The following is a 15,925-nucleotide window of genomic DNA, read 5'->3' on the forward strand; positions in this document are numbered from 1 at the left end:
TAAACAAGGGAAGGGAATCTATATTTCTTAAGGCTGAAAGAAGTGAGTTCCCGAGCTGAGGAGCAGAGCGACTGAAAGCTCTGTGCCCCATAGTGGTAAGGCGAGCAGGTGTGGCAGATGAAGATCTGAGAGAGCGGGAAACTGTGGTGATATGAAGCAGATCACAGAGATAAGGAGGGGTAAATCTTTTTTGCAGAGTTGTTTTAATTTATCTACAATGGAAGGTTTTCCAGCATGAACAGCCTGTTTAAGGTCATGCCAAAGCAAGAAGTCCCAGACCATCACACTGCCACCACCACGTTTGACTGTTGGTATGAATTTCTTTTTATGAAATGCTGTGTTAGTTTTACTCCAGATGCAACGGGGTGAAAACCTTGTAAAAGGTTCAGCTTTTGCCTTGTCGGTCCACATATTTTTTTGGAAAACGTGAAATGACTCTTTGTGTTCTTTTTTGGTCAGCAGTGGTTTTCTCCTTTGGACTTTCCCATGGATACCCAGTCTCTTTCTTATTCTTGAATAAAACTATTGTTGTATTGTTGAATGCTGCATGGTCTTTAGACGTCTTTTGCAATCTCCTGGATAGGTCATCAGTGTACTCTTAGAGTAATTTTGGTAGAGCGTTCACTCCTGGGAAGGTTTACCACTGTTCCCCTAATTATAAAAAGCAGAGCTGGGCTCATATGTCAGCACATGTTATCCAGAAGCAAGGAAAGAGCTTAAACTAACCACAAGGTGTGTAACAAATGCGATCACTGGTGTAAATAAGTGCATGGGTGAAGAAATGATGTATGCAATGTTGTTTATTTGCACCAAAATCCAAAAGATGTCTCAGGGAGGGGAGCCACACAGCATCTGAGCACAGGGCTCGACATTTAATTTGGTGGGATCTGGTCACCCCACAAAGTCTGTCGAGCGCAGCTTTTATTTGCAGTACCCTCACTTGCATTGTCTGCAACCCATAAAACAGAGGCCTGTCCTCTAGAAGCAAGTCTCAATACTGCTATCTTGGTAAAAGCTCGGGTTAAATATTTGGCAATTATTTTGAATGCCGTCTAAATTAGCTTTAATTCAGTTGGTTAACAGAACATAAAATCTGCATATCTGGAATAAAATTTGAACAAGTTTGATGATTTTGTTCTATGGTAAGGTTTAAAAGCTTTTTTTTCCCTCCACCAAATTTCAATGCCAACTCCTTGCTGTATTTTCCTTCCTTCCATCCTTCTTGGGTATTATGTCTCTTTCTTATAATGTCTTTGGCTCTAATAGCTTGTATGGGTTGGTTTCTATTATATAAAAATAATGTTTATATTTTTGCTGTACTGTATCCACATAATAGTAATTATAACTTGCTTGGATAAACTGATTGGCCAATTTATTCCTGGAAAATTGAAAGTGGCAAAATTAGAAATGAAAATAAAATAATGAAACAAGTAGTGCTGTGATTCCACTGGGACGACATCACAATGGATCGTATATTTTAACATTTTGTATTTTTTTTTCTTCCAGAATAATAATTTGGACAAAATAAAAGTGTGTGTTTTTGTCAAGGACCAAACCAGATCTGGACTCAAATACAGGAATAAAAGTTTAACAGGTTTATTGAACTCACAAAAAAGTCAATTGTTTGGTGTCTTCTGAGTGAAGCAGGTGGGTGATATCTGGAGACTTTCTCCCACACAGACTTCCCCTACATGTGGCGAGGGAGTATCTGCACAGCAGAGAATCATTTAAGCTCAAAGATAAAGCTGAATTTCTCACAAAATCAAACACACCACCCATGCTGCACCTCATGTGCTCCCACTACCACAGCAAGTGCAACACCCCAGCAATTTCTTCTGGGAACTGTTCCACCTTAAGTAGTCGCTGAGTAATCATCAGATTGCACCCAGGTGAGTGATTGCTCAACAGCTTGCAGGTGTGGCCTGCCAGCAGAGGACACACAAGAAGGCTCAGCCTCTGAAGCCGACAAGCAGAATTACAAACACACACCCCCACGTGCACACAGCGAGATAGAGGGAAATGTAGGTTGGCAGGAGGACGAGGGGACCATGACAGTTCCTTTGTTATGAAGATTTAATCGTTCTGAAAATTACTGCATTTTCAAGCACGTCCTAGGTAACACAGTCTACTGCTGGAAAACAGTAATGACCGTTTCTGGGTCTCTGATATGCCTACGCAGAATAATTATTAATGAGTATGATTCATATCTACAGTTATTGTTATGGTAATTTGGGGGCTTTGAAATGTTCCCTTTCCTTTCACATCAGTGTTTTTTTTAAGGTTTTTGTGTGTTTCTATTTGATGTGACTACTAAGAAAAGCTGGGATGCAGTTCAAGATACGAATAAATCAGAACGCAGAATTAGTTAAAGCTTGTGTTAAAAAATGAAAAATGTTGCAAGGACAAAATATCAACCTATAAGTTTGCTTGTTTGTTTTAAATAAATTGGCTCATTTCGAATTTGTTGCCAACAACAAGCTGCAAAAAAGTCACATTGTGTCTTATTCTAACATTTTAGTTAAAAGTTTTCAAATTCTTGCTTGATATAAGATTTCAGCTTCTCAACGGATGAGAAAGATGAGAAGAAATGTCCTCCTGTGACTCACTTTTTGTTTTATATTAAGTCAGATGGGTGATTGTGGTCCATTGTTACCTGGACTTCTTTACATTAACGCAAAGAAAAGCTGTATTGTTTTAATTCAAGCAGAAAAGGTGTTATTAAATATTTTTGAGCCCTTGATTTGAGATTGATTTCTTGATTTTTGGTCAGCTATCTAGGTGTGCCGAGGACACAACAGAAGCTCAGAAGGAACAGAGCTTTTGCCTGTGACAGTGGTGGATCTTAGACGGGCTTCTTCACTCTCCACTTCTTAAAACCCGTCTCTTTTCATTGGCAAGAGTGTGAGAGCTGATTTTTAATTGTCCCTTTGGTCAGTACTTGCTGTTTTAAAGCCCTTTATGAATAAAGTTAGCTTGACTTTGCTCTTCTTGGCAGAATTGGTTCATTTAAATTGATTGCTTTTCTGGCACAGACCTGGCTTTTAAAAATAGCCCACACATTTTAATAGTGTTGAGGCTGGGGCTTTGGGGAGGCTATTCCAGAAGCTTAATGTTAGCCTGCTTTATCCATTGCAAAACCAGTTTTTATGTGTGGTTCACTCAACAGTGTCCACGTTTCAACTGTTTAACTGCTGTTTGGGGTGAAGTTGAAGAATTTGGAGGTAGTACTACTCCCAACATCCAGTACAACCGGTAGCAAAACAGCCCAGGAGCATGATGTTACCACCACCATGAGAGCTGAAAGCCTCACCTTTAATCCTCCAAACATACATTCTTGCCATTGTGGACAAATAGCTCCATCTTTGCTTTATCTGTTCATGAGGGCAGCTGCAAATTTCAGCCAAGTTTGAGGGTGATGATTTTGGAACAGGGGCTTCTTTCTTGGTTGGACAGTGACGCTGGTATTCCAGCAGCTCCCAGTTCATGGCAGACTTGTGCTTTGATGGTTCATGGGTTGTTCCTGAACATCCCAACCAGTTTCCTCTTATCTAAGGATGACGGTTTGGGTCTTCTTCCAGACTTCGGCAAAGTTGTGACACATCCAAATAACTTGCACTTACATACTTGGCTCCAGGAGACCGTCCCAAGTTGTGTAAATATATAATTCGCCTTTTAAACGTTTCTCCGAGTTCTTTGGACTTTCCCATTAATCTCAGTATTGCTCAAACCAGTGAGTGCTGTCAAACAAATCCTTTTTATTTGGCCAAGAGAAAGTACCAGCTGTAGTAAATAATGCCTATGTGTATGTGTGTGTGAACTTCTAACCCCAATTTTATATTAAATATCAGTAATGATGGTTAAAGTTAGAATGTGTTTTCCTTTCAAAAATAAGGATATTGAAAAAAAACTAGCAAAACAATTAGTCATTAATTAATTTACAAAGACTTTCTACAAAGCCAACAAATGGGTGAATAACACTGACTTTAAAATAAGCTTCCTCTCAGCAGTAAAGCAGGCTTGTAAACAGATTACCGAACTGACGTCAGCATCCCGAGCCAGAGGTCACTTGACCAGATGCAGCACCAGTGCACAAAGAGAAAAATCCAGCTCGCTGCCTCAATGGATGTGCTGTGCTCGGCAAGACTGTTTACAGTGCGCGTTGCGTAATCAACAAACAGGTAGCAGCTAACTAGTCAGAACAAATCAGACAAACAGAGTAATCCATGGGTTTTTTCCCCATTGTTTTATTGCTCAGCAGTAAAAAGTACAGTGTGTATACGACAGTACAAAAAATACATAATGTTGAACACTGCTCCACCGTGCCACTGAACATTTTTGTAAAATATCCACTTTTTGAGCGTGCAAAAAAACAACAAGCCCGGCTGTGAGCATCCAATGCGGGAAATATCAATTAGCTGTGTTGTTCGCCATCACCTCTTCACCAGGTGATCTCAGAACAACATCATACAATACGGAGAATCTTCAGCGACAGTAGAGGCAGACAGCATTGATTACTGAAAAAAACGGCAGCGATGCAAAAGTAAAAACAAATGGCAGAAGGACCACAGATTTAATAATGAAACTAAATAACGCACTTTTGATTAAATCGCCTCTGTACGTGCTCACAGCATTCTTCATTTGTCTCAGCATATATTTTTTAAATTTTTTGTTTTTATTGCCTCTAACACAGCCTTTGACACGGTTTGCAATACTGGATAAACACGCCGTCTATGGAGGGAGACACTTACAGTAGCAAGGGTGGTCTAAATGTTTCCTACAGCAGCGAGGAACTCTTTCTCGCACATGACCGGTAGCTACTCCACGATATACACGAGAGACAAACAGACGGGACAAACGTACAGAGGCACCCACAGGAACGGACGCACAAAAACTGAGCTGAACGTCGCACAGAGTCTCAATTAAACTTTAAAGTAACCGTGACATTTGGTTAAAGGGGGCGGCACGTCGCAGCTCGCCTGCTCACACGCACGCCTCAGTGCACCTACATGCACACGCATACTGATATATAAAGGGCCAACGTAAGGAATTAAGACATCTATGTGGTCCCTCTTCGCAGAAGCTGGTGACGCATGAAGGGGAAAGGCCATTTTAAGTCCGCTCCATTTTTATTGAGAGCTGAAAGCTGCTATTCAAAACTGCTGGATGCTGGACTCCACATCGCCCAAAGACCTGCTCAGACTGACCGATAAGATCCAAGCCTGTATTTATCAAACTGCCGAGGGTTAAAATTCACCTAAAAACAAACTGCAGAACTGGTGAACTTGTGTGTTTCCATGCTATCACTGTCTGCTGCACAGCACAGCTCCGGTCTTCACTGTTTTTGACTGTTTTTCTGAGGCTAAGGTGTTTGGAATCATCATCATGCACTGCTGCCTGCGTCAAAGCCCCTTAGCTGCTATATAATTCCTAGAATGTATCTCAAAGTGTAGCAGCTGTATACCTGATTTCATCTAATGTTTAAATTTCTGTTTAGAATAATATTTTTTTAAAAACCAAAGTGAATCAGTGAATTCATAAAGGGCCCAGCTCCCAGAAACATCTTTTCACTTTAGCGAGTTTTTATTGCTTTGCTTAAATTGTGACCATGAGGTTTAATTCTTACTTTCACAATAGAAACGTATTGACTCTACAAATTAATTTGAATGTTTTATTTTATGTATGTTTAATAACCAGGATGCCACTGCAGCTTTACACCGTCCCCTCAGACCCCCTAGTCCCCTCGATACCTGGCAAAGCTTGTCTGTCTCTGTGTTTTAGGCCTGTGATTGACTGGCTCCAACCTCTCAGTGAACCCGGGCTGGATAAATGGCCAAAAAAAAATAGATGGATGTTTAATCATCTTCTTAATTAGAACATTACCAGATAAAAGAACATACATTTTTAATATTAAAATCAATCTGTGTATCTGACTAGTCTGAGCAAACTGATCATTTGAAAGCCACTCTTAAGGGTTGAGTCATTTTAATGCCAGTCTTTACTTTTAGTTCTAAATGATCATTTTTAGTAAGTTTGATAAATACAGGCTCAGATTTCACAACCATTATTCCTCCACATATCCCTGCCTCTCCTCCCCCCGACTTATCTAGGTGCTTATTCAAGTTCAACAGGCTGTAAGTATTCAGGGATTGATTTTAAAGGAAAGTTAAACTTACAAAGAACAGCTTTAATCTTTTTTATAGCACATGTGTCTCTCTCTAAAGCAGATTTTGTGTGGCAACATCCACAGTGCACTCACCATCAAGCCACTGCAAAGAAACAAAACCACATATACTCTGTAATTTTATAAAGACAATAAAAACCTTTATCACAATTAAGCCTTTTGTAGAAAATGTACATCAGAAAAATACGCAGGTGCATCCTCGTAGTAAATAAGCATCTGTTTACGCCGCGCTTCTTTCAGGTTGCTCTTTGTGTTTGTGATATACAGTATAAAGTCGAAGTCTCTGAATATTTACCACATATATAAAATAGACAAGAACAGCAGGGGGAGAGGAGGACGAGGATCTGCAGAGCTTCTCGCCCCTCTGTGTCTCTATATGGCAGAAGCTTTGTCTCTGTTGATGAAGAGGGTCTCCTGGCAGAAAGGGTTAACCAGGACCACGCTGCTGCCGCTGTAGTCTCCATTAGGGGGTAGACAGGTGTCATGATCCTGCAAAAAGTACATGCACAAAATAAGACGTAGTGGAAAAAAAAGGAAAGGAGGTGTAACTGTTAAGCAGCAGCTCTAATTCATGATTCACGCTTCAGGGCTCACCGTTAGCGCACACGCTACTGTATCTGAGTCTCTCTACAGGCGACGAGCAGCAAGTTTAGCGTGGAAGAGGACAGATAAAATATGGGTTTTGTGCACATCAGGGCTTTTAAGGAGATGGTGAACAAAGATATGTGGAAAAAAGCTCAGCGATCAGAGATACAAAGGGGAGGTGGTGGGGAAGATGTAAGAGCCTCACAAGTGGAGGAATAAAAAGGGAGAATGACTCAGAAGAAGGCAGCAGAGGGTGTTAATCTAAGTGTGCTGGGTGGTGGTGAGTCAGCAGTAATGAGGTGGTGCAGGAGGTCGTTTTGAAAAAGTCCTTTTTCATCCAATCACATGGAACTACAGGAACACCATCATCATCACCATCACCATCACCATCATCAGGTTTACAGTCATTTCTGTCATTTTCCTATAGCACCAGGGAGGCTACAGTACGAGGCTTCTGCTCTACGGACACGTGCAAAGCTGGAAACAACACCTGGGTGTCACCAAGGGCATCCTACACACGATCCTCAGCTTCCCTCTCCTGACACCTCCGACAGGCGGCAAAGGAATGCAAATTGAGGAGGCAGAGAAATAAAATAAAGGAAACACACAGAGAAGATAATAAACATGCAAAGAGAGCAAGCAATGGTACATAAAAATATACGGTTAAAAAGAATAGAGGGGGGAATTTGCAGAGAGTATAATATGCCTCTGTTATATCCCATCTTTTCCAACAGATGGCGCTGCCATGCACCTAAAAACAACATATTACACTTTCTGCTTTGAGCTGGACTTGAGCCTACAAAGCCTTAGTTTTGCATAAATATGAATGAGTTAGTTAAAAATAAAATAAAATAAAATAAATAAAATTGCATGCTGCCTAAAAGTTTCCAAGCCCCCTTTAAAAAGCACACCGATTAGGGGAATGTGTGTAAAATTATCATCATTAAGTGCAGAATATTTCTAATTAGTGGGAGACAGTAGCTTAAAAATGACCTGGTTTGCAGATTTTACAGTGTAAAAGCCTCATATCACTTTATTAAAAACCTGGGAGCTTCTGGTGTGGAGCGTGATATCAGATATAATGATTTGCAGAAGCAAAGAGGATACACAGGATTTAAAGAGTTTAAAGTGTCAGATAAAAATCTTAAGTCAAATATGTTGGACATCTTGTTATATTTATAGGCAATGTCTGACGAATTATAGGAAAGTGAGTTTACGGAAACTTCATGTAGCTTATGGACGACGCTGTGAGGTGAATACTGAAGAATCCAGATTTGTCTTTATCTTGTGTTATGTGATTTGTTTTGGAATGAATAAAGACTGAATTCATGCCAGAACACTATTTTAAACAAATGATATAATACAGTTGGGAACAAGATGATTTTACCAATCCCAAAGCTACTTACAGCAAAAACTAAGTGGGAACACGTGTGCTGAAAGATTAAGCTGTGAATTTACTGAGTAAATGGAAACGCTGCCAATTAGTAGAATTTCTTGGTTCAGAAGATTTCTACCAGAGCTCAAAGCGACATGAGAATTAAAGAGACCAAAGTTTAGCTTGGATTATCCATTTGTTCACAACAAAACATAAAATACGTAACATGACGGAGAAGGAAAGATATGGAAGACATGTTATTTACCACAAGAAGATGATACAGACCTTTTAAAATGAAAACGCAGACCTCATCAGCTGTTGTTTTATTGATCTGTGAAGCCTAAATGTGTTTTTCTGTTCTGTAAAGCAATTTTTAAAATAATATAAACGCATCATTGCTTCAAAGATTTTTTTTATGTAGTCAAAAATCCTCAACCAGACCAAAAACATTATAAAAACAGCTCAGTGTCATTTTATTAAATACACATACCCGATCATTAAATTTCATCATTAAATGAGTCTTTCTGATAATTTGAGAATGACTGAAGATCTTTGATCTTTCTTAAGGTTTATTTATTGATTAAGCTTGACAGATTTTTGTCTTTTATTCACATTTTTTTGTCTGCAGTAATCTGAAGCACCTGCAGTGGGTCCCACCACTCGTGTTTATGAAACACTGATCTTGGCTTATTAATGCTTTTCTTTTAAACAGATTTAAATATAATGAATGCTTGTTGGATGCCTCAAAAATATCAGAAAATTAACTTTTAATCTTTGGATTTTTATACACTGGTTTCTATCTTTTGAGCATGCACAGACCGATATTATTGATAAATATAACTAAAATGATGCTTCACTGAAAGTTTGCAGTCTTGTATGTAATTAAACCCGCTCAGCTGAGGTTTATTGATTACTAATACCAAGTTACTAATAATGTATCAGTAAAGACTACTCAGTATACTGACACTGAAGCCAGTCTTTGAGATTCAGTTGCTGCTGTAAGTTTAAGTGAATACTTGATGTGAAGAACTGTCTAAGAATCAGATGCCCTGAGGAAAAATTTGAAAAAATCCTCGTTAATCGCAGCGGCACAGCGTCATGCTCATGGACATGGATCCTCTTGTTGTTTCCATATTCATTAAATGCATTCTGCTGACTGATAGCGAAACATCAAGTAAATGTGCGGCCTCTTTAAGTGTCTGCGGTGCAGAGCAGTAACAGAAAGGCAGCCTAACAGTGTCAGTAGTTTGTACCTCACTCTCCAGAGTGTGTATCTCTCTGGGCAGCTCCACGGCGTGTCTGCTGAAGTAGTCCATGGTGATGGCGTTGTTCCAGTAACTGAGGTTGTTCTCCTGACTTGAAGACTTTTTCTTCCTCCTCATGCAGCACACAGTCAACAGCACAGCTACAGCGGGCAGAGGAAAAAAACGAGGCTCAGCACAGAAACGGGAATAGCTGCTGCTTCAAAAAGCCTCTGAAATCACCCACACCTGCTGCTCAGCAAGAGCCTGTCATGTTTCAGGACAACATGCTGCAGTTGGAAATCAATACTGCAAATTCTGAGCTGCCAGTCGTTCGGTGAAAATATACGAGAAGGCTTTCAGGAACCAGAAAGTAAAAGTACTTCATTTTCAGTGGGCTGGAGTGCACAAAATTATATTTTGCCTTGGGTGGAATAGCTTTTCACCAGTGAAAACCTTTTAAACCAAATTAATTTCATAAGGAACGGCCCTGAAGTGTAACTGGAGGCAGTCAAAAGGGATTCTGGGAAATCTAGAAGCTGACTGAGATAAACAAAGACAAGAAAAGTCAAAACTTAAGAATGAATTAAACTCACTTCAGAAATGTAATAAAATTACTAATAATGGTTAAAATATGCATGTGTTATAACAATGTGATCTACAATATAAAATACTGTGACCTGGTGCGGTGTCATTTTTTCCAATAGTGAGATGAGAGGATTAACACATAGGCTGCTGCTAAACCATTAAGGGTTGAGCACAAGCACATTAAAAACCAAAAAACACACAAGATGTTACCTTTTAAATGATTTTCATGCAGCTTTTCTTAAACTTTTTAACTATGGCATGTGTAAACTTAAATTGGATGAAAGAAGGTGGAAGCTAAATCGATAAAAAACAGGTCACCACAAGCAGGTGAATGTAAAGAGGTTAAATATGAATCTCAAGCCACAACCAAACAAGGGAAACCCACTAACTTAGATATGCCTATCTAACTAAGCCCATTTCTCTTTTTCTTCCCACTCTTTATGTGAAACTACACGGTGGCTTCTGTGGCTTCTTATTAAATATACAAGTGTGAAGGTGGTATAAACTCTCTGCAGTGCAGCAGATGATTGAGATTCTTTAAATACCAAACCATTTCTTTCAGACAGAATGTGACTCTCTTTGTTTTCCAAGCTGTTCTGGTTTTACTTACAACACGAGGACACGAGCACACTGATGGCCAGCACGATCCACACGATGGCCATCCTGCTAAAGCAGATGTCCTTTTGGGATGACGTGGAGTCGATAGCAGTGCCTGGGTTGTGGCTAGGTGTCGCGGTGGTGATTGGCAACTGTGTGATCTGGAAGTTCCCGCTGGTTGTGGAAGTGGGCTCTGAGCTGTTTGCCTGCTGTTCCATCTTGACTGATGTGCTCTTGGAGAAGTGCTCCCCATATGCAGTTGCATTCCCTAGCAGGTCAGTGCTGTTACCTTGAACAGAACCTTGAGACTGACTTTCCACAGTGGGGATGTCGTTCGCTGCAGTGCGAGTGGCGGGCGTGAGTGTTGAATTCTGTGTTGTGACGCCCGTCACGGTGGACGGGGCGCTGGACGCAGTGAAAGTTTGATTCTGTGGTGGGCTCTTGACAGTGACAACCAACTGAGCAGTGGGGGGCTCGTCCACTCCATGCACCTCGCGAAGGGTGATGGCGTGGTGCGAGGATCCTACAGCGTGATTCCTGAGTTTCAGGCCTCGTGCAGCATCAGCATCGACTGAGAGTGAAGAGGGGGGCTGCAGGCGTGGAGCATACCGCTGCCCGAGTTCCTCTACACTCAGCTTCTGAGGCCCTGTGTGGTTTGCATCGAGTGCATCCCCTTTTTCTGCTCCAGAGCTGGACAGAGGTGCTAGGGGGTTTGGGGCCCCTATAGCAGCAGATTCCACATCTATATTTGGCCTCTCTGCATTAGGAAATTTAGGACTGCTGCTGCTGCTGGCCTGGTTAGTGCTGACTGTAACTGGGTTATGGGCCCTGACCAATTTGTGCATGAGACTTCTGTTTACAACATCAGAGCTGGGCTCTTTGGGGTGATTCACATGACTGCCAGTGCTCACAGTGTTTGGGGTGACTCTGTCATAACTGGGAGGATCCTCACGAGCTAAGTTGGAAGCTTGGGCAAGCCGATGCAAGTGTAAAGGGGGAAGAGCAGACGTAGGAAGGAGGGCATTTGTGGGTTGCATGCCTTTGGGTGACCATTCCCCGCTACTCGACCCCTCCTGATGCCAGTCCAGGGGTGGAGGTTTGGGCGAGGACAAGGGGCTGCTGTGTGTGACTGCCATGTAGACAGAGTCCTGGGATGTGTGGCTGAGGTACAGCTCCTGTGCTGATGACACCAGTCCTGCTGGCAGTGCTAGGAATGCTAGAACACCTGCAGAAGCAAACAGAATAACATAGAAATCCTTTTTAGTCTCACGAACTCTTGATTGTTTCCTGTAAAGTTGATTTTTTTAAAACTCTTTTTTTTCTCCTGTGCATTTTGTTTAGCAAACCTTGATGAAGCTGCAGCCCTGCGGCTATAACTGACTGCTCGGCTGTTTAGTTGATAAGTGTGGCATTGTCTTGCATTCATTATGCTTCTTAGCCTTTAATCTACTGAAGCGTTATGCGTGTCAGTCACCTAGTTTAACTAGATTGCTTTATTAACTGCATTATTCACTAGAACAGCGCTACTGCGTGTATCTGTGCATGGATAAGGTGGCAGCTGGGACGGAGAGGATGCTTCTCTCCTTGGACACGCAGTTCTCTTGTAATAAAACAGTAAGATATAGCTGCAAATAATATTCTTAGCAATCCAGTTTCTATAAATGTTCTTGTTTAAAGCAAGACATCAGGAAAAAAACAAGTTTTCTCATGTGTAAGTCATTAATTTGTCCTTTCAGACAACATTTAGATTTATTTTTTTACACATTTACCATTGGACAGCCGCACAAAATACCTGAGTAACCAGTAAAGTACCACATCTATATTAGTTAGTCCATCAGTTAAAACTTGGTTATTTCCTAATTTATGAAGTGTTACAAACCTTTGAGTTTGGAATGTCAACAAGCTGAAACTAGAATTTTTAACCTTACTTTAACCAAAGTTTACGGGGAATTATGCACTCTGGTACATTAAATATATAAGGTCTCATTTGCATATTTAGACATGACATAAAAAAATAGAAAAATAGTAATAGAAAAAGATGATTTATCATAAAGGAAAAATGCTTACTCTGTTCACCTCTTACACTGTCCTTTGTCATCATAAAATAGAGTCAACAGTCAGATGGTGAAATGTGTCTTGTTAGTAGACATAATGACTTCTAATGATTTTCCTACAATTAATACAGTAGATTGATTTATGACAGTCTCAGTGTCAGTATGGCCTACTTAAAATGCTAAAGCCATCTCTAAGAGCTTGACAGATTTGCTTTCTCAAGCTCAATCCCGTAAGGAGGCTGCGTAGTGACAAGACATTAGCAGGTGCCAGCGGGGAATAGTGTTATCTAGACAGCTAGAAAGTCATAGAGGGAGGAATGTGAAAGGGCTTATTAATTTCCACATTAACTCTCTCCTTTCCACCCCTTATTTATACTTAATCACAACTAATCCGACACATTAGCAGAGTCCCCACTGTGCAGACTCTATATTCAGACAACAGACTACGCAACAATAAATATCATCTAAATTCTTGTCTGGTATACAGTCATAGCACAAAGAAAGCACAACACGGTCTTCAATTTGAAGGTTTTACATATCAAGACATAATAAAAACATCTAGTCCTTAGCTGGTCTTATAATTAGGTAAATATAAGCTCAGATAAATTACAAAACAAGACATATAACAGTTTCTGAAAACCTAAGAACATCCTCATTGCTTCCAAAGGAATTAAGAGACTAGGTAGAAGCCAGAAGCTGCTAATTAAATGCTCTTGATTAACTGTTAATCAGCAAGTGTGAGCATCTTTATGAAAGCAGAACATCTTGTCAGATGCTAAGGAGGCATGAGAAGCAACTGGTGCCGCCCATCAATCTGGGAAAGGTTAAAAGGCCATTTCCAAACAATGTGAAGTCCATAACTCTACAGTTGGAAAAAGATTATTCACCAGTGGGAAACACTGAAGACAGTTTACAATCTTTGGAAGAGTGCACATCCCAGAAAATTTATCCCAAGGCCAGACACTACAAAAAACAAAACCCACAAGAACTACATCTCAGATTCTAAATTCTTCAGTTAGCGTGTTAAATGTTAAAGTTCATGAAATTACAATTAGGAAAACAATAAAGAAGCATAGGAAGGCAGAAGAAAGCCGCTTTTTTTCTAAGAACATGGCAGCACAGCTTAGGTTTGCAAAGTTGCATCTGAACAAACTACAAGACTTCTGGAACAATGGCCTTTGGATGGATGAGACCAATGTGGAGATGGCTGGCCATAATGCACAGCACCACACTAGCCAAAAACCAAACAGCATATCGGCACAAACACCTAATGCTGACTGTCAAGCACGGTGGTGGAGGGGTAATGATTTGGGCTTGTTTTGCAGCCACAGGACCCGGGTGCATTGCAGTCATTGAGTTCAAGTCCTTTATATAGTTAAGTGAGTAAGTAAGGCAAAAAATTATTTATAATTTTTCAAGACAAGAATCACAAAGTGTTTCACAAAAAAAAAAAAAAAAAAAAAAATCCAGGGCATTTAAAGCAACACAGACAAAAAGTAAGACAAATGCAATTCACAGAGTCCACAGATCGTAGCTGTATTAGCAACGGTGTAAAATGCGAGTACGTAGCAGATTTGGTCAGAAGTCTATCTGCGGCGTTTGAACAACCTGCAGACGTTCCAAGGAGTTTTTGCTTAGACGTATAAACAATGAATTACAGTATGCTTGGCCCGATGCACAATGCACAGCAGCAAATCTGCAGAAAGGATGAAAAAGAAAAGAATCAAAGTGCTGTGATGGCCAGTCAAAGTCCAGACCTCTGCCTGACTGAAATGCTGGGAACTTTAGAGACAGTAGAAAGTACATAAACAAATGCCTGCGAAGTACTGAAGCTATGGTGTACAGAAGAGCGGGCAAAATTCCTCCACAACTATGTGAGAGACTGATAAAGTAATACAAAAAAAGAATTACTTTAAATTACTTTTGCTAAAGGTGCCTCTACAAACTACCGAATCATAAGTGATGTTTAGTTTTTGACACAGTGCTTCTCCAGTTTGTCTTCGTTATTGTTAAATGAATATGACATGGTGTGATATTTCATCCGTGACTGATCATCTGAGGTTTATTTACCTTATTTTAAAATCTGTTAAGGGCTAGATCGACTATATCTTGATCATTAGGAATGATACAGGATGATTTCTTTTTAAAACGACTGCACGTTAGTGTGTTTTAGTCACGGTTACTGAAATAGGGAAGCGATTAAGTTAGTCTGACACCAATCACTGGCTTATTGCTTCAAGGTTAAGACCAGCATTACTTAACATTTATCTTAATGACAACAAATGCCACAAACAGACCATTATCAGTGTGAGATCACTCTTCAACTTCTCAGACCTGTCTGTGGCACTTGGGTCAAATGTCATTCCTTCCGTCTGCGGATGTCCAAAGTAGGAATGTCGAAAGATTCCCTAAACACTCAAGAAATAGTGTATTTGATAGAGGCCATATATTTATTTGCTGCTGATAAAGTGGGGTTTTATGTTGGGTTTTTTTTGTCATTAATAGGAAAGCATGTCAGCTTATTTTAGTGGCTCATTTGAATGTTTCTACCAGTTTATGGTAAATCGAGTGCTGTGACACATGCGAATGAGCTCTATCAGGCTTTAGTGGGATCAGATTTGACTGATTACACTAACGATCATCATTCACAATCTTTTATTAAAAACTGGCTTAAAGATTAGACGGAAAAAAGGAAAATACAAAATATTTATTCTGTTTAAATCTTATTCAATTTTCATGTCTATTATAACCTTAATAATATGCAATGGTCATGCTGATGACAAACGAAAACCTCAACAAATAAAAATGGAAAGGGAAAGAAAACAGCTTGTGTACACAGGCAGAGCTGTAGACCCTCAAACAAGTAAATTTGAGGTTAATTCATTAAAAAAAATACCTCAAAACACAGTCACGAGGTACTAATATGACTGAGAGGTTATGACCATCATTAAGGAGCAATGGATAAAGACAGAAACAGAAATCTGGGTAGAACGTACAACAAAGAGCTGCAGTAAGAGATCAAATATTATTAGTAGTATAATTTATTCGCCACAGGAATATTTTTTCCATTTTCTTCCATGAGGGGTTTAAAATACACTCGGGCAGAACCCCAAAGCACTGACTATTTAAACTCAGCCTCTGAATCATTAATCATATTCCTCCATACTCAATCACACAGACTTGCAGGAGAGAGGGTCCAGGCACTGCCTTCCATTAACCAGGTCTGTCACGTCTCTAATCCACAGAGCCCGCTCCAGACCAATGTCTGGGGAGACAACACGCGGGGCCATTGTTGATTTATGGA

General features: G+C 40.2%; 1 protein-coding gene across 3 annotated transcripts in view; it reads right to left on the reverse strand.

The window, feature by feature from the left end:
- Nucleotides 1-4,230: 4,230 nt before the first annotated feature.
- The window catches only part of tmem108 (transmembrane protein 108), a 58,460-nt gene continuing 46,765 nt past the window's right edge, over nt 4,231-15,925 (reverse strand). The window contains exons 3-6 of one of the 3 annotated variants that reach the window (XM_086306588.1): nt 10,581-11,792; nt 9,395-9,546; nt 7,257-7,304; nt 6,539-6,670 (exon numbers count right to left, since the gene is read on the reverse strand). In XM_086306588.1, the coding sequence (XP_086162714.1) occupies nt 7,278-7,304; nt 9,395-9,546; nt 10,581-11,792 (1,391 nt within the window). In that variant the 3' untranslated portion in view covers nt 6,539-6,670; nt 7,257-7,277. Of the gene's footprint in view, nt 6,671-7,256; nt 7,312-9,394; nt 9,547-10,580; nt 11,793-15,925 lie in introns of all 3 variants that reach the window. The other 2 variants (XM_086306589.1, XM_086306587.1) reach the window with 2 other exon arrangements.

This window comes from Aulonocara sp. 'chitande type north' Nkhata Bay, linkage group LG9 (assembly GCF_057382095.1).
Source record: "Aulonocara sp. 'chitande type north' Nkhata Bay isolate Kocher_YH1m ecotype deep benthic linkage group LG9, A_spYH_male_GT1.1, whole genome shotgun sequence".
Taxonomy (NCBI): Eukaryota; Metazoa; Chordata; class Actinopteri; order Cichliformes; family Cichlidae; genus Aulonocara; species Aulonocara sp. 'chitande type north' Nkhata Bay.